General features: G+C 40.6%; 1 protein-coding gene across 2 annotated transcripts in view; it reads left to right on the top strand.

The window, feature by feature from the left end:
- col14a1.S (collagen, type XIV, alpha 1 S homeolog) overlaps window positions 1–24,191 on the top strand; it is a 107,737-nt gene that overhangs the window by 32,712 nt on the left and 50,834 nt on the right. For both annotated transcript variants that reach the window (XM_041568000.1, XM_018223924.2), the window contains exons 6-22: window positions 5,379–5,534; window positions 5,642–5,761; window positions 6,507–6,671; window positions 7,737–7,898; window positions 9,173–9,327; window positions 10,082–10,211; window positions 10,311–10,456; window positions 11,806–11,935; window positions 13,872–14,011; window positions 15,209–15,335; window positions 15,878–16,017; window positions 16,279–16,411; window positions 16,879–16,926; window positions 17,854–17,990; window positions 18,562–18,691; window positions 19,553–19,675; window positions 23,307–23,456. In XM_041568000.1, coding sequence (XP_041423934.1) covers window positions 5,379–5,534; window positions 5,642–5,761; window positions 6,507–6,671; window positions 7,737–7,898; window positions 9,173–9,327; window positions 10,082–10,211; window positions 10,311–10,456; window positions 11,806–11,935; window positions 13,872–14,011; window positions 15,209–15,335; window positions 15,878–16,017; window positions 16,279–16,411; window positions 16,879–16,926; window positions 17,854–17,990; window positions 18,562–18,691; window positions 19,553–19,675; window positions 23,307–23,456 — 2,292 coding nt within the window. The remainder of the gene's footprint in view (window positions 1–5,378; window positions 5,535–5,641; window positions 5,762–6,506; window positions 6,672–7,736; window positions 7,899–9,172; window positions 9,328–10,081; window positions 10,212–10,310; window positions 10,457–11,805; window positions 11,936–13,871; window positions 14,012–15,208; window positions 15,336–15,877; window positions 16,018–16,278; window positions 16,412–16,878; window positions 16,927–17,853; window positions 17,991–18,561; window positions 18,692–19,552; window positions 19,676–23,306; window positions 23,457–24,191) is intronic.

Below are 24,191 nucleotides of genomic sequence, written 5' to 3' on the forward strand. Positions count from 1 at the left end.
ATGTACCAGACAACAAACAAAAAGGGCAAGTGCAAAAATATGCAACTCCTGCAAGACAGGACAGCACAGTGCAGGGACCGGACAAGACAGTGCACACTCAGCAGATGTAATATGTTAAGTAAATAATGCTAAATGTCAGACATGATGGGTGTATCATTGTGATAGTAGTAAGAGCATGATAAAGAACCTGATAAAGTGCAGATGTGCTTATAGAGAACAATTGTATCCAATGGCTATTTCTTTATACAATGGCGTACAGTGTCTGTGTAACGTTGTGGTATATAGTAAGGTCAGATGGAGTGTGTGTGTGAGAGAGATCTGTCCGGTCCCTGAGTATTCAGGAGCCTTATGGCTTGGGGGAAGAAACTGTTACACAGTCTGGTAGTGAGGGCCCTAATGCTTCGGTACCTTTTTCCAAATGGCAGGAGTGTGAACAGTGAGTGTGAGGGGTGTGTTGGATCAGCCACAATGCTGGTGGCTTTACGGATGCAGCGAGTGGTGTAAATGTCCGTGATGGAAGGAAGAGAGACACCTATGATCTTCTCTGCTGTCTTCACTATCCTCTGTAGGGTCTTGCAATCCTGGACAGTGCAGTTCCCAGCCCAGACAGTGATACAGCTGCTCAGGATGCTCTTGATAGTCCCTCTGTAGAAGGTTTTGAGTATGGATGGTGGGAGGATTTCCTCAGCTTGTGCAGGAAGTAGAGGTGCTGTTGGGCTTCTCCGCCAGATGAACACCAAGGAATTTGGTGCTTTTGACAATCTCCACATTAGAGCCGTCTATGTACAGTGGCAGTTGGTCACTCCTAGTCTTCCTAAAGTCAACAACCATCTCCTTTGTTTTGTCTACATTGAGAGACAGGTTGTTGGCTCTACACCAGTCTGTTAACCGCTGCACCTCCTCTCTGTATGGTGACTCAACATTATTGCTGATGAGACCCACCACAGTCATGTCATCAGCGAACTTTATGATGTGATTTGTGCGGTGTGTGGCTGCACAGTCATGTGTCAGCAGAGTGAACAGTAGAAGACTAAGCACACAACCTTGAGGGACTCCGGTGCTCAGTGTGGTGGTTCTGGAGATGATGTTTCCAATCCTGACTGACTGAGGTCTGTCGGTCAGGAAGTCCAGAATCCAACTGCAGAGGGAGGTGTTCAGTCCAAGCAGGCTCAGCTTTTCTATCAGATGCTGAGGAATGATAGTGTTGAATGCTGAACTGAAGTCTATGTACAGCATTCGAACGTACGTGTCTTTTTTGTCCACATGAGAGAGGGCCAGATGGAGGGTGGTGGCTATTGCATCGTCTTTTGAGTGATTTTGAATGGATGCGAACTGTAGGGGGCCCAGTGCTGGTGGCAGCAGGGTTTTGATGTGTTTCTTGACAAGCTTCTCAAAACACTTCATGATGATGGGGGTGAGTGCCACAAGACAGTAGTCGTTGAGGCAGGACACTGATGACTTCTTCGGCACGGGGACAATGATGGTGGTTTTGAAGCACTTCGGGACAGTGGAGGTGATCAGGGAAATGTCAGTTGTTAGAGATGTCAGTGAAAACATCTGCCAGCTGATCTGCACATTCTCTTAGCACTCTACCAGGGATATTGTCTGGTCCTGCAGCCTTCCGTGGAGTTACTCATTCCAGAGTCATCCTCATGTCAGCCACCATCAGACGCAGTGCCTGGTCACTAGGCAGAGTGATGGTCTTCCTCATTCCTGTGTTGTTCTGTGCTTCAAACTGTGCATAGAAGTGCATAGAAGTCGTTCAGCGCATCTGCAACTGAGGCATCACTGTCACAGGCAACATGAGTTGGCACACTACTTCTTCCAAAAATGCATCAGACCAGGGTACTTTCCTTGATAGCATCATGTTGCCATACTTTGACAAACACAGAGGCTTCTGGTGCGCAGTAGAGGAGATAACTGGAAGAAGAGTAGAGCCGGCCTGATGTTTGAAGATTCAGTTGTTGCATTCTTCCCTATATCAGTTCTGCAGGTAAATACGATAGATTTCAAGACGGGCTAGATGCTCCACTGAATCAGTAAATGAGAAGATACAATACTACTAGCACACATATCTACATTGATCCAATGAGGGGTTCAGTTTTTGTGCTATTAATTACTTATTTTCCCCTTTTGAGGTGAATGGAAGCTATCTTGTCATATTTGTCTACCTCTGCATTGAACAGAAGTGGAAACGACATGGAAAACAGAGTAATGTTTTGATGTTGCTCTGCTCAGAAAAGAGATCAGAAGCCCCAGATGCCACCTCCCCCTGAGTAAAACAACATCAAAACACTTATCTGTTTTCCTTCGGAAGGATTATCTTTTTGACTGCATGGTTACGGGGACTGACCAGCAGGTGGCGTGGTTGTTACAAAATTCCTTATATCTGCCGTTAATAAAAGTATAAATAGCTCTGAAACTAAAAAAATAATCCATGTTAATTGCAAAAGTACTTAGAAAAGCACTTAAACTTAATTTCTTATGGTTTGCTTATCCTTTTGGCTTCATTTCCCATCATCTATGGGGGAACCAAAATGGCCCAACTTATCTAAATGCAATTTATTTATCTAGATGTGTGAATATTTCTGTGATGATCCCTAGGGAAGCATAAACTATAATAAGGCTATGGGAACACAGGCTGTTGGCTCTGGCTGTTGTCAACCTGTGTATTTTTGCTGGCTGAGAGAAGCAGATCTGCTCAGTGCCCCTGTTGTGGCTCAGACAGACTGAGTTAAGCCCAAATATTGACCTAAGCTTCAGCTCCACTGTATGTGACTGGGGCTTCTCTCACCCTGCAAAAATACACAGGCTGACAACAGCCATAGCCAACAGCCAACAGTTTGCTGAAAGCCTAATTTACACAGAGCTACACAGTAGCTCAGGGTTGCCCAGACTACAGGTATGGATTCTACTTTTTGGGGAGTCAACCAGTGAGTTATCTACACTAGCTTGAGATCTACTGATAGATTGCAATAGAAACTTTTGGGTGCCCCTGATGTACCATATGCCAAGCAAAGATATAAACTGTATATACTCAGTCCAGAGTTTTTCTTGGGTGTCTCCAAAATCATGTATAGATAGTTAGACCATAAGTCAGGGAACTCTTCTCCTAATGTCTATATACTGAACTTATTCTTTGCACTCTTTTTATTTTTAAACTGCTTATAAAGCATTGCATGCACTTTTGGCACTATATAAGTTTGATCAAACATACTCACATACTGTGCAGGGTTTATTTTTCTTTTAATAATCCCCCAAGTAGCCGAGGTTTGTGCAGTGATTTTGGCGTTGTACTTGATACCATAGGCACAACATACTGTTTCATGGAATTAAAGTAGGGTTTTTTTAAAGCTGAGAATGTGCTAAATGAACAAATATTTTTGGAAAGCTGGCAAAGAACGCGGATGCTGGCAGCCTATCAAAAACTATTAACAAGCAATTGCACTCTCTACATGATTAAAAAAGACTGGAGAAGTAATTCAGTTTGTTGTTAAGTAGGTTTTATAATATGTATAGCATTAAGGGCATCTGTAAAGCGTGCCAGTCGAAACTTTTTATCTTTGATGTAAAATAGTTTATTAATGCCACATATTTATAATTTTTATAAATTCAGCACATCGTGGGACTGTACCATAACTACTTTAGATGCTTATTTACCAAAACCTTTTCTAGAGGACACATTCCTATGAATACTGAAGATATAAGAGAGAAAGATTTTTTTACAATGGGAATGCTGGAAAGCTTTAATCAGGTCTTGTGCCCATGGCTGTATGCAATAGACCCCCGCCCGGCCCATCTTTCTTTTCTTTTCAAATTCTTTTTATTGAGTTTGCCCATCTTTTGCCTACAAAAATAAAAACCTGCTTATATCCAATAGCAATTAAGCAGGTGTTATTTATTGGTCAGCTGTAGAAAAGCATTATGGGCCACTGAACCTGGGGAAACTCTGTATTTGTTTCATTGCCCCATACGCCTTTTTGGACTCAGTAGACAACTTTGACAGAGGGTGAATTTGGGCCGCACTTTTCATGGCAGATTTTCTCCAGGATGTTCAGGTGTATGAGATGATGTGTGCAGACCCTAGATTCAAGCTAGATTCAAGATTCAAAGACTTCTGACACCCAAGTCAAGCCCCCGCTCCTTGCACCTTCCCCCTTCTGCTTGCACCTTCCCCCAATACTTGCAACCTTCTTCATCTGCTCATTCATTGGTGCAGTGCTGATGAGCAGGGCTAGAGTTAGAGAAGGCAGCAGAAGTATGTTCTAGGGTCTCAGTGCCCCCACCACCATCACAATTGAGCTGCTGCCTATCCCTTATTCCAGTGATCCCCAACCGGTAGCTTGCGAACAACATGTTGCTCACCAACCCCTTGGATGTTGCTCCTAGTGACATCAAAGGAGGTGCTTATTTTTGAATTCCAGGCTTGGAGGCAAGTTTTGGTTGTATAAAAACCAGATCTACTGCCAAACAGACCCTCCTGTAGGCTGCCAGTCCACATAAGGGCCATCAAATAGCCAATTACAGTCCTTATTTGGCACCCCAGGAAGTTTTTGCATGTCTGTGTTGCTCCCCAACTCTTTTTATTTTTGAATGTGGCTCACGGGTAAAAAATGTTGGGGACCCCTGCCTTATTCCATCCCTGACGATCAGGGCTGTGACTGAAACAATGTGGGCCATGCACCTTATTGTTATTAAGCCATTAAACCAGTCCAATGCTACTGTGGCCTTGTATTTGCCATCATTACCCTATTGAAGAATGAATTTCATTAGACATATCTTGGTCACAATACAGAACTGAAACGTTTCATGTTGGGAAATTTATGTACATCAACAATGCATCCCATTTGACTTCTTATCTCACTTTGATTTTATTCTATTTCAGGAGAGACTTCTTGTTGTTTGCGTTCAGCAGAGAGAAGCATCCAAAAGCCAATAGCCATCGACATTTAACATTCAAAAGCCACTTAACATTCTCTTTGATTTTTTCTTGTAATGTCATATATTTGTCTTTTTATTTTCTGTTTCAGTTTTTGTATCTTTAAATTTCCACTAGGAAATAAAGATAATGTATGGGTAATTTATTGTTGACCTTGATATGTTTTAGCAAATGCTATGAATTTGTTTATTCGGTGTAAACACTGTGACTTTTAATCCTTTCCAGCCATAGAGAATGGTCATGATTATGTTTATACGGACTATCTACCTTGTACTCTACTGAAAAATACTTAGTATGACATGAAGGGTTCCTATACAATTCCATCTGTACACCAGATTTCATTCCTGCACTGTAGAATCGTAGCCCATTGCTATGTTTTAATTATTCCAAAGAATGTAGAGATTAACATGGGCTTAATGTTTTTCCTTTTTTTTTAAAGAAAATCAGTTTTCATGTAGAACCCCAGCGGTTGCCGACATTGTGATTCTGGTGGATGGATCATGGAGCATTGGCCGACTCAACTTCAGGCTTGTGCGGCTCTTCTTGGAGAATCTGGTTGCTGCCTTTAATGTTGCTTCGGATAAAACAAGAATAGGTATTCTTGTAAATGTATTTTTGTTTTTTATTAATTTCATATTCATTTTCCATGTCAATCGGTATAAATGGAAAAAAAGACATGATTCATTTTTTATCTGTTTTCAGGTCTTGCACAGTACAGTGGAGACCCAAGAATAGAATGGCAGCTGGATTCTTACTCTAACAAGGATGCAGTGATAGATGCTGTCCGGAACCTTCCTTACAAAGGCGGCAACACACTGACAGGTATTGTTTTTCTAAAATCAGGTTTTAGGTTTTTCAGTACACAGTCTTGTGGCCAATCTACTTGGAGCACTACTATGTTACAGATACTGTTGCCATATATTCTACTGTATTTAGCACAATTTACTGTCAAATCCTGTCTCCGATGATCCTAAGCCCAATTGGCTGCCACTAAAATACATTTTTGGAAATTTATTTCATTTTTTGCTCTCCAGTTGTCGCCAGGTTCTCTGCTGGTCCCAGTCAAATTTAAAGATACTAAGCTTTGGCTATCCTTCTGTATTCTGTTTCCCAGGATCCTCGGCTGGTCGTCATCATACTTTTTGGTTGGGTGTTTTTTGTTCTTATCTAGGCATAGTTCTTGAGGAAAGTGATTGTGATGGATGAATAATGCTGGAAGTATGTGATTGTTCCATAAAAGCAAAATTCCATTATTTTAACCACGAGGACACATGGGGAGGGCCATTTATCAACATTCTCATTTTAGTGGTTTTTGAGGTTTTTGAAACCATGAATAAACTATCTTCTATAAAACCGCAAATGCCATGCTAAAGATCCGAATATATAAAAAGCACAAATGCGCCTTGCACCTTGAATGTTTAGCCAAAGACAATACAATTACACTGCATTGCTACCAGCACAAGTTTTATTAGAAGACTGGCAAGAGTTATTATAATTAAATGGGACTATTTACTAAACTATTTAACTGTTCCTAGATTTACTGTTTACCCCCATTCTTTTTTTGCAGGGCTTGCCTTGACTTACATTCTGGAAAACAGTTTTAAGCCAGAATCAGGAGCAAGGCCGGGGCTTCCGAAGATTGGTATTTTGGTTACCGATGGGAAATCCCAAGATGATGTTATTCCACCTGCCAAAAGTCTGAAAGATGCTGGAATTGAACTGTTTGCAGTCGGTAAGATGTCATGAATTTTCCATCAACATCTTCCACTACTTTAGTTCTGTTGGATATATTCCATTAAATGCACTTGATGGAAGTGCTTGAATCTACTGAATGGCAAAACGACTCTCAAAATATAGTCTTTCTTTTATTTTGGCTCACATAGTTATCAAAGGGTGAGAACAAACTGTTAAAGGGCATGTAAAGTCTAAAATAGAATAAGGCTAGAAATGCTGTATTTTGTATACTAAATATAAACATGAACTTACTGCACCACAAGCCTAATCAAGCAAATAATTTATGCTTTCAAAGTTGGCTACAGGGGGTCACCACCTTGTAACTTTGTTATACATCTTTGCAAGACTAAGACTGTGCACATGCTCAGTGTGGTCTGGGCTGCTTAGGGATCATCATAAACAAAGCTGCTTGAGTTCTGCATGGCTGGGAAGTAAGGCGAGGGCTCCCCCTGCTGTTCATAAGTATGATTGTTTCCCTGCTCAGCAGTTAGGGACCGTCTGACAATTCCTACCCACAGCAGTAAATGAAGGGAGAATTTCACTGCATAGATAGTTACATAGTTACATAGTTACATAGTTAAATTGGGTTGAAAAAAGACAAAGTCCATCAAGTTCAACCCCTCCAAATGAAAACCCAGCATCCATACACACACCCCTCCCTACTTTTAATTAAATTCTATATACCCATACCTATACTTACTATAGAGTTTAGTATCACAATAGCCTTTGATATTATGTCTGTCCAAAAAATCATCCAAGCCATTCTTAAAGGCATTAACTGAATCAGCCATCACAACATCACCCGGCAGTGCAGTCAGGTTTCTTATAAAAACGGTACACATTTTTTAATTAAATTATATTGTAGATAGGTTTCTTTTCTATTAAAGAAAGTAAAAATGGGATTTTATTTTTTTGCCTTTACACGCCCTTTAAATGTCAACTTAAATATGGTCACTAATACTTGGTATCTAACCTAGTTTATCAAAAGCATAAAACAATTGTGGCATCTGCTGTTGCATTTTGCCTACTGCTCCATATTGTTCCTCTTTGTCGCCCCGTTAAGGTGTAAAAAACGCGGACTTAAATGAACTCAAGGAAATCGCCTCGGAACCTGACAGCTCTCATGTTTACAATGTTGCTGATTTCAATGTCATGGACACGATTGTGGATGGACTCACAAGGACCGTGTGCCAGAGAGTGCAAGAACAAGAAAATGATATCAGAGGTGAGAAAATCAGAAAGAAGGATGGAAATTACCCACCTGGGGGCAGAATAACATGGAATACCAAGAATATTAGGCAAGTGGAAGGGAATAGATCCATAGAGCCGCGGTTTCATGAGGTTAGAGAGACGTGTGGGCATGTTAGAGCTCCTCAGGCACTAATGAGTTTAATAACCGTGAATGTACTTAAATGACATGAAAAGGTAGACTTTTTATTAAACATCATTTGCATGATCACCCTCAGTAAATCAACTGGAGAGAATAATTAGACTGTACAGCAGTATAACATAATAGGGGAGAATATGAATTAATTGTGATGTCTCCGCAGTGATGAGCAGAATTCCTGGAGGCTTTATTCTGTACACAAGGGTATTGGAGTTGACTAATGCACATCAACACAATCCATAGTCTAAGGACTACAAGCATTCCTTTATAAATGTGTTCACAGTCCTGGGATATTGCATTTAGATTAAAACTGCAATCAAGCATTCATTTCCATCAATGTACCTGGAGTTATCCAAAAGGGGTGTCTCAAGCTATCTTGGATTTTACATCATTTCGCTACAGAGTTTTAGGCTAATGGCACATGGAGTTGTCCCAGGCTTTTTATCTGTTAAAATGTGGTGTCAATATATACAAAAGTCTCCTCCAATGCCCAGGTTTTTAGGGATGTAAATTTATTTTCATAAATTCATATTATTGCTCTAATTCCCAACAGACTTAGGGGGTTATTAACTAAACTCCGAATGCAAAAATCATGAAAAATTCTTGATTTTTTTTTAATATAAAATCAGACTTTTAAAAAATCAAAAATTTTTCGGAACTTATTAAACCCCGAGGATGGAAAAGTCCGAATTAGAAAATCTGGCATCTCAGACCTGTCGAGGTTGCATGTAAGTCAATGGGAGAAGTCCCAATGATTTTTTGAGGTGCGCTGGGTTTCATGCAATACCCCAAACTTTTCAGAGTTTTCAGGCAAAAACCATAAGACTTTTTGGGTGAAAAATCCAAAAAATCATGAAAATCCTGCAAAGCAAATTTTCGGGAAAATGTAACAATAAATAAGGTTAAAAAAACCAGAGCGGATTTGATCGGAGTTTGCAGCAGAAAATGTTGAGATAAAATTGAACTTTGATAAATAACCCCCCAAGAATCACATCATTACACTGGTCACCGCCTTTTCCTTCACACTGCATAATATGAAATAGCTAAATCTGTAAATATGGAAGAATTATGATGCTTTAAATTGCATTAATATAAGCAGTGATGCCTTCCAGGAACCACGGTTACTTCAGTCACTGGATCTCCATCAGAACTGGTCACGTCGGAGATCACAGCCAGAGGATTCCGTGTTAGTTGGACTCATGCACCAGGAAAAGTTGAAAAGTACAGAGTTGTGTACTATCCAAGTAAAGGAGTGCAGCCAGAAGAGGTAAAGATACAAGGGCATTTAACTATTTTGTCTGCTTTCCAGGACAAGTCCATTGGCATGCTTAGCATAGACAAATGTTATAATGAAAAGTAGACTACAACAAGGATTACATACACTAGTACATACTGAACAAACATATTTGCCGCATGCATAATAACACACATACACATATACAACCAAGAACAGTGAGTAATGTGAGACTGAATTGATGAACAATGAGAATGGGTTTCCTGAGCTAAACCCACAACGCCCAGATGCATTTCCAGAGCTAATAGATAGGTATGATAGAAAGTTTTTTGAGTATTTAAATAAAAAAAAGTCCAATCAAACTAGAATCCACGATTGGACCTTCTTTATTATTAAAAAAGCAAGATTTAATCACTTCATAGGGGCTACCAAATGGCCAATCACAGCACAAATTTGGCACCCAAGAGCATTTTTCATGCTAGCGTTGCACCCCAACTCCTTTTGGTTCTGAATGTTTCTCACGGGTTAAAAAGGTTGGGGATCCCTGGTCTAGGTAGATAATCAAAGAAAAATATCTAAATATATATCTAAATTATCTATAGCCGTGTTATGAGCTCAGGCTAGCCCCAGCTAAAGGTGGGACCTCAGACGGAGAATATTTTTGTATGGATGAAAGCTTTTTTGGTAAAGTTGCTCCTATGATTGTAATAGCTACACCAGGAGATGTAGAATGTAGTACTACTGCAGTGTGCAATCTCTAGAAACCATACACTGTTTTTTTATTTAGGTTGTTGTCGATGGCAGTGTCTCTACCACAGTGCTGAAAAACTTGATGTCCCTTACAGAATACCAGTTAGCAGTGTTTGCTGTTTATATTAACAGTGCCGGTGAAGGCCTTCGAGGTTCTGAAACCACATGTAAGTTAAGGATTGTAACCCGTCATCATTTATAAATTATCCTTAGTGCTGTCATTTGAAGGCTAATTTGTTTTTTCTTTTGCCTTGGTTTAATTCCAGTGGCGCTTCCAATGGCATCGGATCTGCAGTTATATGATGTCACCCACAGAAGTATGAGAGCTAAATGGGTCGGAGTCGCTGGCGCTACTGGTTACATGATCTTATACGCTCCTCTTACTGAAGGGTTAGCAGCAGATGAGAAAGAGGTTATTTCTTTACTCCTTAAAGATAAATATATCATTATAACTTGCCATTCCACAAACACTCAGGTAGTACAGAGTATAATGTGTTATAGCCTGGGAGTTATTGTTAAGTAATGATGTCAGATTTGCCCCAGTTCACTGAAATGAGATGCTTGCTTACATGATGTTAATTCTGAAAGGCCAGTACGTTGCTATCTGGTTCTGGTTTGGTTGCTACAGGTTTCTGGACCAGGACAAATTTTGAACACAAAAGGTACAGGAGTTCTGAAAAGAATGGATAGCATACCCCCCAGGGACCTGTAACTTGCCTGTGCCTTAGGGAAGGGGACCCATTGTCTCATATGGTTCCTCTCTGTGTCCTCTTACATAACCAGTGCAAAAACCAAGCGCTGGTAAACTCCCCGATCCAAGAGCAGACGGATAATCCCATCCCTCAGGCACTGAACTCTAATAACTCCTTAGTATAATTGCCAACTACACTTGCTTGCTCTTGTTACTGGTGTTCCAGCCAATCCTCTCAAAGGCCGTAGGGTAATGACTATTTCAATTAAATACAGTAGAGCATCATTTTTGTTGACATTTCTGCAATGTGTATAAAAGTATTAAAGTATTGCTTAGTACAGGCAATGGACCATGTAGGATTGTAACCTTGCAAGACCCTCAAACCTCCTACCTTCCACTGACCAGCCATAAATACTCCTCTCCCAGGAATGTAACTATATAGGAAATGGCCCTTCGGCTGCAGGGGGGCTTAGGAGTTATAGGGGGTCCATGAGTTCCAAATAATGTACAATTTGATCATCTAATGATAAAACAGGACAACCTCTGGATATGTTGGGGGCCCTAAAATTAATTTGCTGTCAGGCTCAGTAACATCTAGTTACTGTATATTGTACCTACACCTTATTTTTGCACCCAAAAAAATTTGTGCCTAATTGGAGTCAAAATGCCCTTTCCCCACCTGCATGAAACCCATAATGATGCAGGTTTGCACCGTTGCACGCCATCTCAAATGTGCAATAGTTTCGATTTCATGTGCTTCATGTGATTTCATGTGTGGATTTCACATAGTAGAACATTCAAATATTTCAAGGTATAGAATTACAAAATGGGGGGAAAAGGCTATATTACGTGAAAATGATGGCACTAAATTAAGGGTTCATGTTTATTAGCCTGATCGGTCTTGTTTGGTGCATGCATCTAGTATTGGTCCATTAGACTAATACCTTAAAAGCCTTAAAAGAGGACAAATTGACCCTACAGGCTGCTGGATAAAGTCTTAGAAATAGATTTATCTTTACATAGTGCTCAGGGCAGAGTGTCGAGGTGCTAATGTGTGTCTTACGTTACAGATGAAAGTTGATGGGTCACTCACAGATGTTAAGTTGGACGACCTGACTCCTAACACAGAATACGCAGTGACTGTCTATGCCATGTTCGGAGAAGAAGCCAGCGACCCACTCACTGCGCAGGAGACAACGTGTAAGTGATGCACAGTTGTACGTACAAAAGATGCAGAATCGAATTTGTAGTCAGCTAGAACAGGACATCATGCTCAGAGTAACAAGTACAAGGTTATGGTTTCACAGTGCCAGTTTGAGGTAGATCAAGGGGTAGTTTGAGCATGGCTCATCTAAAATGGTTATGGCTGAACCAGATTTGAATAATTCCCTTACATTTCCAGATTGTCAGATAAGGGATGTTGGGAGACATAAATAGAAATCAATCGGCAGTTTAAACAACCTAGTGCAGTTCTAATAATGAGAGCCAACAGCTGATTGGTTGCTTTCGAGAAGGGGGATTTTCTTCCAAAAATAGTATTGATTCCCAACAAGAGTGTGGGCTCTAATAGACTGCACCTTCAACGCTGGAAATAACATTGATGTGTGCACTTTAACTATAGGTTCAAACACTAGTGAGAGTGTTTAATACAGTCCCTCTTGTATCTATTTAAATCTACGTGACATGGTAAATAGGATTACAGCATTCGAATAAAGGTTTATTAGTTGACAAGTGAAAGCCACAAAGGTTAAGTGCTGACTTTTGTTGGCCGACCATAACTAATTCCTTCCAAGTCAACAAGGTTCTTGAGCCATGTCTGTCTGACCTTGGGTCATAGCTTAATTTCAGTGTGTCCACTTGGACAAGGTCAAGGATTTTTTTCCTTTGAGATTAATGTAATATAATATTAAAGGACTAATTAACAATGTCCCTCAAATGCCCTTCCCTGTTGCCAGTCCTTTCCATTCTGTTTCATATGCATTTCTATTAATTATCCCTGGGAACAAAGTGAATGATTTGTGATAAAGCTCAAAAAATACTTATGTTGAAAATGCTAAACCTTATGGTGCATTTGCTATTTCCTAAAAAATACAGCTTTCTGGCTATATTGTTTCAAAGGCTATTTTTTTTTATTTGAAAAATATACTTTATTATATATTCTAAATAAGATATATTAAAACAAATATCTATTTAATATACAAATCTATACAATAATAAAGCTACAGAGGAGAAGGAAAGTGGATGGGTAGAGGTAACAGGGGAAGGGGTTAGCTACATTTTCCCCATAAAAACACAATGAGGGGAGGATGAGATGGTGCTTAGGGCTCTTCTTACTCAAGGTTGCCCCGGAGGTTGTAGCCCTGAAGCAGTCTTGGATGATCACCAGCTCTTTAAAATAAGAAGATTCCTGGAAAACCATGAAATGTCCTTAACACAGATCATAAGGTGCCAGGATTTCCCCTTTCTGTTTGTGTGCCCTGAATAAGTCCATACAACATAAGTGCCATTAGAGATTTGGATTGAGCATATATTCTTAGAAGTATTGTTGATTGGATGATACAGAATGGAGAGGGGCAGGCTGGGGGGGGAGACATGGGCATCCCATTTACAGTCACATACCGTACCCCTAAATTGTTCAGAGCATGTTAATGCTCCAGATGAAAATACTGGGAAAATAAACTCTATAAGGAGCAATTTTACAGCTGTTAGTGTTCAAGGAAAATTAAATAGGCCCTTTATTTTCAATATTGTAATCAATGAGGTAAAGCTAACTGCTGATTGGTTGCTATGTTGCTGGATAGGGGTAGGGTGTGCTTGTGTTATTATTATGTGTGCCCGTCCAATCATTTCATCATAGGACTGATCACAAAGCTATTACACAGAAAGAATATCTGGGTGTAACCTGGATGCATCTGGGTGGGGTTTAGATTGATCTGGGTGTGTCCTAAATTTTCATTCGCTAGTAGGGGCAGCTATGCACATATGTTTCATTGCAGCTGTAATTAGGCATTTTAAATGTTATTTTACTTTATTTCATTCCATACTGAGGAAATAGTGAGGCTCACATCAAGTAGATATTGTTTGTTTGACAGTTTACGCAATCCCTTTAACGCGTATTTACTTTATTCCCATGCAGTGCCTTTAAGCCCACCCAGGAACATTCGATTTACAGCCATTGGGCACAGCAGCGCCACAGTATCTTGGGATCACTCCAACAAGAGAGTCAATGGGTATCGGATTATGTACGTGAAAACCGGACGGGCAGAAACCAACGATGTGAGTTACTTGTGTTCTATTTTCTTCTTTATCAATAGTAAAATATACATGGATTTTTCTCTCCTGTTAAAGGAGAAAAAAATCTCCAATCCAAGGTGGGTGTCAAATGTTAGGGCACCCCCCAAGAATTGTAATGAATCACCTGATACTCCAGGCCAGTGCTCCTGTAAATGGAAAACTGCAAGTGAGGGATCCTCTTCTTCCCTTCTTCTTTCTTCAAAATCCAGTGGCCAACGCATGCGCAGTAGAGCATAAATAGCAGCTTTTTTTGTTAAAGTCCAGCTTTTAACGCTACTGAGCAGGTGTACCTGGTGAAGATCACTCGCAAAAATGCCCTGGGCCAATGCAGGTTTTGGCTAAAAGGAGCTCCAAGGATTTCAGGTAAGTCATTACGATTCTTGGGGAAGTTCCTTAACATTTGGCAACCCTCTTGGATCGGAGCTTTCCTTCCCCTTTAAAAAAACCATTTCCAATTCCATTAAAATAATCAGATTTTTCACTTACTGGAACAAATTTCATTAATATTGTATTCAAAAAGTATTTGAAAATTTCTTATGAATAGAGGGGAAGCAAAAAAAAAAAAAGTTCTTCATTTTTGATTGATTTGCTCTGTAATAATAAGACAGAAGGGGAAAATGATGAAAGCAAGTGCAAAGTGCAAAGTGCAATTTCAGACATAAAGTGCCCCTTTATTTGCCCCCGAGTCCAGCTAGTGGAAGTGCAAGGAGCAGCTTGGGGTAAAACACTGGGCTGAGCATTGGGCACAAGTTTGGTGTGCTTATTGTCGCATACCTGCTGTGGAAACCCTGGAGCAATTGCCGCATCCAAGGTGGCAGTAGCTCCCACAGTAGGTTGTTGCAATTACGCATCATTCATCTGAAGAGGCAGGATGGACACATTGTGCATGAATCATCCAGAGGCTTTTTGCGTTGCCCCAACCTTCTTCTTCTTCTTCTTCTACTTCTTCTTGTCCAGGTGATTTATAAAGTTCTGAATGCATGTAATAGATTCATATTGTTCTTGTTCTGTATTTGTCATTCTTTCTGTAAAGCTCCAAGCTAATCCAGCAGCTCATTCGTTTGGAATTCCATTGGTGGCAATTTAGGGCCGGCACAATGGGCCAGTAGCCAGATAACCTGCTGAGATCCTGGCAGTCTCTGCCCATTGCAAGTTCTAACATCTGTAATTCCTTTGCAGGTGGTAGTTGATCGAGTGTCAACCTACAATCTGAAGCAGCTGTCGTCCCTCACTGAGTACACCGTCGCCATTTTCTCCGTTTTTGACGAAGGAGAATCTGAGCCGTTAACCGGCACTTTCACCACATGTAAGTGACTCCATCAGAAAGGAAAATTTACATTTTTTGTTCTTTCCTAAAATCAATACACACAACAGGGCAGCATCAAGGCCCTGGCATTCCCTAACCATGTACCCAGACTACCTCAGACTTGTGCAGTGAATCAGCAGAAAAGAAGATGGGAAGCTACTGGGGCATCTTTGGAGACACAGATCTTTACTGCTAAAGGGCTGTGGTTGCCTTGGGCTGGTACAGAAGCCCAAAACATAATGTACAACATTTCTAGCTACTTCTTTAGTTAGGCTTTAATTCTCCTTTAACCCTGCACTTTACTTGCCTTCACCAACCCATGCCAGGTTCCCCTACCTCATTCCTAGCATGCACCATTTTGCCTGCATTCTTCCATGCTCCTTCTATTGCTGTTTATGAAGTTCAGAATCACTCAATAAGAGTAAGTGGTGGGAAATGCCTTCTCTCCCATTAAAACTTTGCATTCTTTTATCATTTATGTGGCCTCATGCTCCATGATCTGCTTTGGGAAAAGACAACTAATTTATCCAATGAATTTTCAGTAAAAGTACCGAATCCCCAGAGCCTGGAAGTCGGTGACATAACCACACACAGTTTCAGAGCGTACTGGAAACAATTTGCTTCAGATATCGTGATGTACAGACTGGTATGGACGCCACTGAGTGGAGGGGAATCTCAAGAGGTAAATTTGTTTATAGGGGTCTCCATAAACCATGAATATTGCCTAAGTTCCATTTATTTCAATATGGTCTTTAATACCTAATGCAGGTAACATTTAATCACATGACTTTGACCTGGTAAGGGCAGTCTCTAAACTGCGCCCAATATCAGCAGAAGTCAGCGGGTGTTAGTTTATTGTGTTAGTGTCATCGATCGCTACCGACTAGTAGTGTATGTACAAAATGAATGGCCGATATATGTGTCTTGTTCTCACTTCCTATAGATTGTCCTGAATGGCGACATCACCTCTCATCTCATTGATGGATTAACACACAGCACGGAGTACAAGGTCTCATTAACTGCCATATTCGGGGATGAGACAGAGAGCGATGCCTTAGCTGCCATGGCCACTACATGTAAGGAATGCTTTGTCTCCTTCCATTCCAACCATCCAACCTGTCTCTTTTGTAGGATCTATAGCCTAAAGGGCCTCTGGTAGGGCACAATTCAAATAAATGTAATCAACAGGGTAAAGCTGAACCAAGTCTAGTAACCCATAGCAACTAACAGCTGACTATTTCATAGTACCCACAGTCTATCTGCCTCTGCTATACCTGCATTCTAACCCTGCTCCTTCCTACATTTGTTACTCTGCGGGGCCCCACTATGTGCAGGGCCAGGGACTGTTTGGACTCCATGAAGGCGCCTCTGCCTGGAAACTCTGGAAATGGCTGGTTAATGGTACCGGCACTGTACAAAAGAATGCAAAATAGGATTTACTGTAGTTAATTAGGAATTTATTTGGGAAAAATGTATTTGTATGTATAAAGGAAACTTCTATCAAAGCAGAAATGTATTTTATAATCCATCGTGTTTGTTACAGTGAGAAGGACCACGACTGTGGCTACAACAGCAAAAGTAACCACCGCAGGTAATTGTCTCCAAGTGATGAATGAATTAACTGCTACTAATCGTCATATTGTTAGGGTTCCTCTGAGCTGATTGTGAGAGGTAGGTGCCTTATATAATGCATACCTCCTAACTGTCCTGTTTTCTGCGGGACAGTCCCGATTTTGAAGGCTCAGCCTGCAGTCCCGAATTATTACTGAAATGTTTTCTTTTTGATCTTCCGCACTGACACCAGAAAAAGATACAAAGTTTCTGAAACTAAATTAAAATAAGAGGCTTTTTGGCACAGAGCCCAGAACACTGAGCAGTTGTGCTTCGATACATTTGTAACAATTTAACATAAGCAGAAATACAATTGTAACAATTTAAGATAAGCAGGTCTCTTGGGAGAACTAAGTATAGCAGCTCAGAGGGCAATTTTAGCTGCATTAGCACAACTGTTATAGCACATAAAACTCCCAGAAATGTGTTAAAACTTTCATAACCATGAAAAATGGACATGGAATTAGCGAGTGTGGCCACAAAATGGGCGTAGTCACAAAAGTTCTGCTGTTCTACACATAGGGTTGCCACCTTTCCGCGCCTGGGGGCGGAGCCATGATGTCAAAGAGCCAGTGATGTTGCAAGCGTAGCGAGAGATGTCACGGGGGGGGGCTATGATGGGGGGATCAGTGATTGGCTGATCGCCATGTCAAAGGAGATCCTGGCAGACTCTCTTGACCTGGGCAGTATACAAAATACAGCATTTCTAGCCCTATTCTATTTTAGACTTTACTTCCCCTTTAAGAGCACAAATATAGTACCAGCAGACAGAGGTACATAATAAATTGTGTTTTGACTGGCACAATTCTCTGCTGATATTCACACCTAGTGCCATGCCTTGCCAATAGAAACAATCCCTTAATTATCAATAATGACATTTTAATGATCATATATTTCTTTCTTTCAGTTGTCCGATTGGGGATAAGAAACCTGTTGATAGATGATGAAACCACGTCCAGCCTGCAAGTATCCTGGCAAATAACTGACGGCAACATCCGCCATTATATAGTCACTTACATTAACCCTTCTGGTGCCGAAGAAGAGGTAAGTTATAAACCCTCTGGGTATTTAATAGTGACACATGGGTGCAAAAGGATGGACGAGCTAGAGAAGGTGGGGGAACACTGGATTCCCGTTTTCTTCAACAGCACTACTGTTTATAAAATACATACATGGTAAATAATACATAAAAAACACACACATATATTCTAAAGGCAACACTGGACAACAGGTTCCAATAAACTGGTATATTGAGTCAAGCAAATGGAACACATACACTGCCATCTGGTGGCGGAGAAGGGAATAGCAGCAATTATGCAAATATTGCTGTTTTTTTCTCTGGGGCTGGCACAGGGTACCTTTACTAACAATCAGCAAATATAACCCATGGCAACCGTTTAACTATTTACATTCAATGTTAAAACTGAAATTAAAGGAAAACAAAAACCGAACAAACAAATTGGATACATTTATTTGATTACAGGGATGCGGGTGACAGAATCACCCAAAAAAAAAAAAAGTAAAGAAATGGAGAAATAACAATTCTATGCAATAATCGAACAAAAGTAATGTTTTCAAGATTAATAGTTGCAACATTTCATTGTTTCTCCCTTAGAGAATGGTGCCCGGGAGGCTGAACGAGGTGGTGCTGCAGCCTCTGCTCTCAGACACAGAGTATAAAGTCACCGTTACGCCTGTGTATTTCAATGGAGAGGGAAACAGTGTGTCGGCATCTGGAAAAACATGTGCGTTTGGGCTACAACTGTATAAATACAGATTATTAACCCCCTAAACACTGGGCTGTAGGGTCAGTTACACATGTGGAGAGCAGGCTGATGCACTGATGAGTATTATGGAACCATTTGTGTGTTTTTTTCTATGGTTTTTACACTAATTTGTGTGCAGGGTGATATCATTTAGGTGCTAAGTTTGCTCCATTCTCCTTCCCTTCTGGAATGTGGACTCAATAGCAACACATACTGGGGCTCATTTATAAACTTCGCGCAGGGCAGATTGGTTCGCAAAGTGAATACATTTGCCCTGCGCCTGTTTATATTTATAAAGCTGAATAACAGCTGAATAACAGGCTAAGGCTAATTGTTTTTCACAATGCGAAGACTATAAGAGCTTTTTAAATATGGCAAAAATCGCAAATTTCGAATATTTATTTACATACTGTGTTTGAATTACGCCACAGCTTTGGTGTTCGCAAAACAGTTTCGCAAATTCCCAATTTAAGTTTCTATCAACGATATTTTCGCTCACAACACACAGTGGGCGCACTCACGCAAACACCCGTCTCATTTGCGAGCCATTTACGAAAATGTATTCACAATGCGAATTTGCAAAAACTAGAAAGACGGGGGCAGTGCAATATTTAAGCGTTCAGGATAAAGCATGGGCAAAACAACTATTTGTGAATAAATATGCGCTGCGCCAAGTTTATAAATGACCCCCACTGACTATATTATCTGATTTCAGGAATTTTGAAGCATTTTTCTCAATTTGTGAAACAAAAGAGTTGGTTCAGAATTAATTAAGCACCTGCTTCAATAACATGGCATTGTAACAAATTCCCTCTCTACAATTCTTCTCATTCCTCACAGTGCCTTTACTCGCTCCCAGGAACTTGCGCGTCTCAGATGAATGGTACAACAGGCTTAGGATTACTTGGGACTCCCCTCCTTCTCCCACCATGGGCTACAGAATCGTCTATAAACCTGTGAATGGTAACACCCATGCCTTTTCTTCTGTACCCTGAATATATATACATACTGTATATATATATCTATCTATCTATCTATCTATCTATCTATCTATCTATCTATATATATATATATATATATATAATGTATATAGATATAGATATATATCAGTCATGTGGATATTTCTCATTGTATCAAAGGATAAAGAAAGGAGTAAAGGAAAGAAAAATGTTAAATGCTGTTTTAGCCTGCTGTAATGCAGAAAAACAAAATTAGTGCCGTCAAATTGTTTCCATGCTGTGGATAGGGTTGCCACCTTTTCTGGAAAAAAATACTGGCCTTCCTATATATTTATCTTTTTTCCCTATTAATAACTTTGGGATCAGCCATCGTTTTTACCGATACAAAAGGGGGGTTGTGGGAGCACTCCTAAGGCTAAGTAAAAATGTATTAAAGTACAATGGAAGTGCTACTCACTTGGCCAATTAATCAGTGCACATTCCCTAGTCGCCTGTCTAAGTAATTCAGTATAAATGCAAGTGCATGTGTTCACAAAGACAGGGGTTTTTAGTTACAAAGTTATGATCATAAAGATGATAAGCCACCATATCACATCAAGGTATGGACAGGGGCCCAGGGAATGTGCACTGATTAATTGGCCAAGTCAGTAGCACTTCCATTATACTTTAATACATTTTTACTTAGCCTAAAGCTGGCCATAGACGCAAAGATCCGCTCGTTTGGCAACATCGCCAAACGAGCGGATCTTTCCCCGATATACCATTAACGAGCATGGCTATATCGGGGGTAATCTGAACATTCAGTCGTATGGCCGAACGATCCTATTAAGATGCGCAATGGGCTCCGGCGGGATCGGTCGGGTTAAAATCAAACCTGTCCGATCGTCCGATCTCCGCCGGACGAAAGATGTCGGGACTCAACACATGATCCGAAAAGCGTACAAATCCTCGATTCGTAAGATAGGATCTGTGCGTGTATGGCCAGCTATAGGAGTGCACCCACAGCCCCCCTTTTTGTATTTTCATTTTTACCGGCCAGGTGGTAACCCTAGCTGTGGACCAATAATTCACTTCATTTTTGGCGGCCAAACTATAATAAACTGAAAGTATAAATCTCTTGCAGTGTCACATCCAGTCTGCTGGCCTCCAGTTGGACAGCCCTGGTCTAGATAAAAAGAAATGGCACAATAATTACTGTGAGATGGTTTCCTTATCTTTTTGGTGGCCAAAGTTTGGTTGGAGCAAAGGATGGTTTTTCCAGTGGGGATGTTGGTTTGGCATGATACTGGCAAAAGCAACTGTGATATCTACATGGGACACAGAAGGGAGCATCTTTGGTGACCTTTGGCACTTTAGCTGTTATAGAACTTTAATTCCCAGATGAATTAGTAAGGACACACTGGGGCTTGTAGGGCAACATCAGCTGTAGAGCTCAACGTTACCATTCCTTGAGCTGGGTGTTCTGCACCTATTTACCATAAATCCTATTTACCATAAAAACGAACCCCTGAGTTAACCTGCCCCATGGAAAATTGCCATAGTCTGCCCTGTAATTCCCCAAAACACCTTATTATGGGATTAAATGGCACTCCAGTGCCTTGATTATTTTGGATAGTGATCACAAACCTCTGGCCTGCTGTACTCGCCAGATTAGGTACTGGAGACTGGCATGACCTACATCCAGTGGTGGATTAATGAAATGTGGGGCTTCTAGGCTACATCCACACAGCCCCCCTTCTAGGCTACTGCTGGGTCCAATTGTGTGTAGATCCAGGGATGCGTGCACCAACACTCTCTACGTCAGGTCAGGTTCAGCCTACGACATTGACTGCATCTGTGTGTATCTGACTGGACCCAGCAGCACAAATATTAAATAAATTGGAAAATAATAGAAAAAAATGATAGATGGGCCCTGTTTACACTGGCCCCTTAAGCTATAGCCTAGGGTGGCCTGTGAATGAATCTGCCCCATCCTATATCCATTCCTATATTTATATTTAGCGCAAGTAAGGTGGGATCTGAACATGTGGAGGTGCCAGTTCCCATTTCTGAACCTAAGTTTGCCAGCAGTTATCTATCATCACTATTAAAGTTGGTTTATATTAGGGGTCTCGCAAACACACAGGTGGGGCATCCTGGAATTCAGCCAATTAACCGGAGAACCGTAACTCTTTATTTCAGGATGTCCCTAATCCAGTCACTGTTTGCCGAGATTAGAGGAGAGACTTTGCCTTTTTCAGTGCAGCCGGGAACCTGCACCCTGTATAAACAATACATAAAAACGAAGATGGTGCCTGTTACATAAACTCATAGGGATCTTTGTTTTGTTTATACTCCTACATTTCCTGCATCGATATATATTTGTTTAAATCAGCCTTTAAGTAACGTGTGATATTTGGAAATCATCTAGTAATGAAGGTTTTAGTGCCAGTATATACAGCACAACATAGTGACTCCTCAGTAAGCATTAGTGCCAGGGCCTCCCTTACAAGTTAAAAAAAATTGGGGCCCCAAAAACTTTTTTTTAAAAAAAAACATTGGTGCCACGGCCTCTCTTACAAGTTAAAAAAAATTTGGGGCCCCAAAAATTGTTTTTTTTTTTAAAAAAAAACATTTGTGGCAGGGGCCTATAGAATATTATAATAATACATTGGTGGCCAGGGGATTAAAAAAAAAAACCCACATTGGTGTTCAGAGAAATTGAACTCGTGGTTTCAGGACTTCAACTTCGCCTCCTTTCGTGACTTTGAGTCTTTTAGATCATAGGGATCTTTGTTTTGTTTATACTCCTACATTTCCTGCATCGATATATATTTGTTTAAATCAGCCTTTAAGTAACGTGTGATATTTGGAAATTGTCTAGTAATAAAAGTTTTAGTGCCAGTATATACAGCTCAACATAGTAACTCCTCAGTAAGCATTGGTGCCAGGGCCTACCTTACAAGTTAAAAAAATTGGGCCCCAAAAAATATTTTTTAAAAAAAACATTGGTGCCCGGGCCCCCCTTACAAGTTAAAAAAATCTGGGCCCCAAAAATTGTTTTTTTTAAAAAAAAAAACATTGGTGGCAGGGGCCTATAGAATATTAAAATAATAGATTGGTGGCCAGGGGATAAAAAAAAAAAAACCCACATTGGTGTTCAGTAGAATTGAACATCGTGGTTTCAGGACTTCAACTTCGCCTCCTTTCGTGACTTCGGGTCTTTTCGCTGCTTCAGGACTTCAATTTCGGCTGTTTTCGTGACTTCGGATCTTTTCTCTGCTTCGGGACCTTGGCTATTTTTGTGACTTCGGGTCTTTTCGCCCCTTCGGGAGTTTGGCTTTGGCTGTTTTCGTGGCTTCGGGTCCTTCTGCTGGTCCTTCTGCTGGCTATGGCGCTCTCAAGGGGGGCCCAGATCTTTTCAAAACTGCAGCACTGCCGGGCCCCCCTTCATTCCTGGGCCCGAGACACTTGTCCCCCCTGTCCCTCCCTGATGGCGGCCCTGACTGTATATATATTATGTCTCCCCACTGTGTTTGTTGTCGCATCTCTGTTGTATGTGCAGCTGTGTTTATCCAACAACATCAGGAATCTACATGCACTGAATCTATATAATTCGTTTCTTATGGGCTTTATGTTTATCTCTGTTTCCCCAGTGCCAGGACCAGCTTTGGAGACATTTGTTGGGGATGATATTAACACCATCCTCATTCTGAATCTTCTGAGTGGAACGGAATACAGCCTGAAAGTACTTGCCTCGTACCCCACTGGTTTCAGCGATGCCTTAACCGGCCTAGGAAAGACATGTAAGAACATTCAATGCTTAACGACATTAAAGGGCAAGTCGACCCGAAAATAAAAATGTGCCTAATAAAAAAAACGTTATTCTAAGCAACTTTGCATTATACATTCATTACACATTTCCTATGGTTTTTACGTTATTTGTATTGCTATTGAAAGCAGTGTTTGTCTGTCCCCTTCTGTTCTCTGCCTTGATGTCTAAGACTGTTGATACAATGTAAGACAAGGCAGCTGATTAACAGACCTGACTTTGCTGGGGAACCAAGACTGATGCAACATTGTTTAAAAAGTAACAACCAGGAGTTAAAAACTGCTACTTTCAAAAGCATTGTTTTTACAAATAACTTTAAGAGCACTGAAAATGTTTAATTAATGCATATTGGAAAGTTGCTTAGAATTATGTTTTCTTTTATTAGGCAACATTTTATTTTGGGCTTGACTTGCCCTTTAAATATCATGCCAACAACTTATTATCAACCTGGGTATCAACTAGTACCATCATTTCCCACACTGCTATCCAGAGCATCTCATTCCCACGCTACTCTATCATTATATACAATTTTGAAATCTGACATGGGGCTAGACATATTGCCAATTTCCCAGCTGCCCCAAGTCATGTGACTTGTGCTCTTATAAACTTCAATCACTCTTTACTGCAGTACTGCAAGTTGGAGTGATATCACCCCCTCCCTTTCCCCCCCAGCAGCCAAACAAAAGAACAATGGGAAGGTAACCAGATA

This window comes from Xenopus laevis, chromosome 6S, assembly GCF_017654675.1.
Source record: "Xenopus laevis strain J_2021 chromosome 6S, Xenopus_laevis_v10.1, whole genome shotgun sequence".
Lineage (NCBI taxonomy): Eukaryota > Metazoa > Chordata > Amphibia > Anura > Pipidae > Xenopus > Xenopus laevis.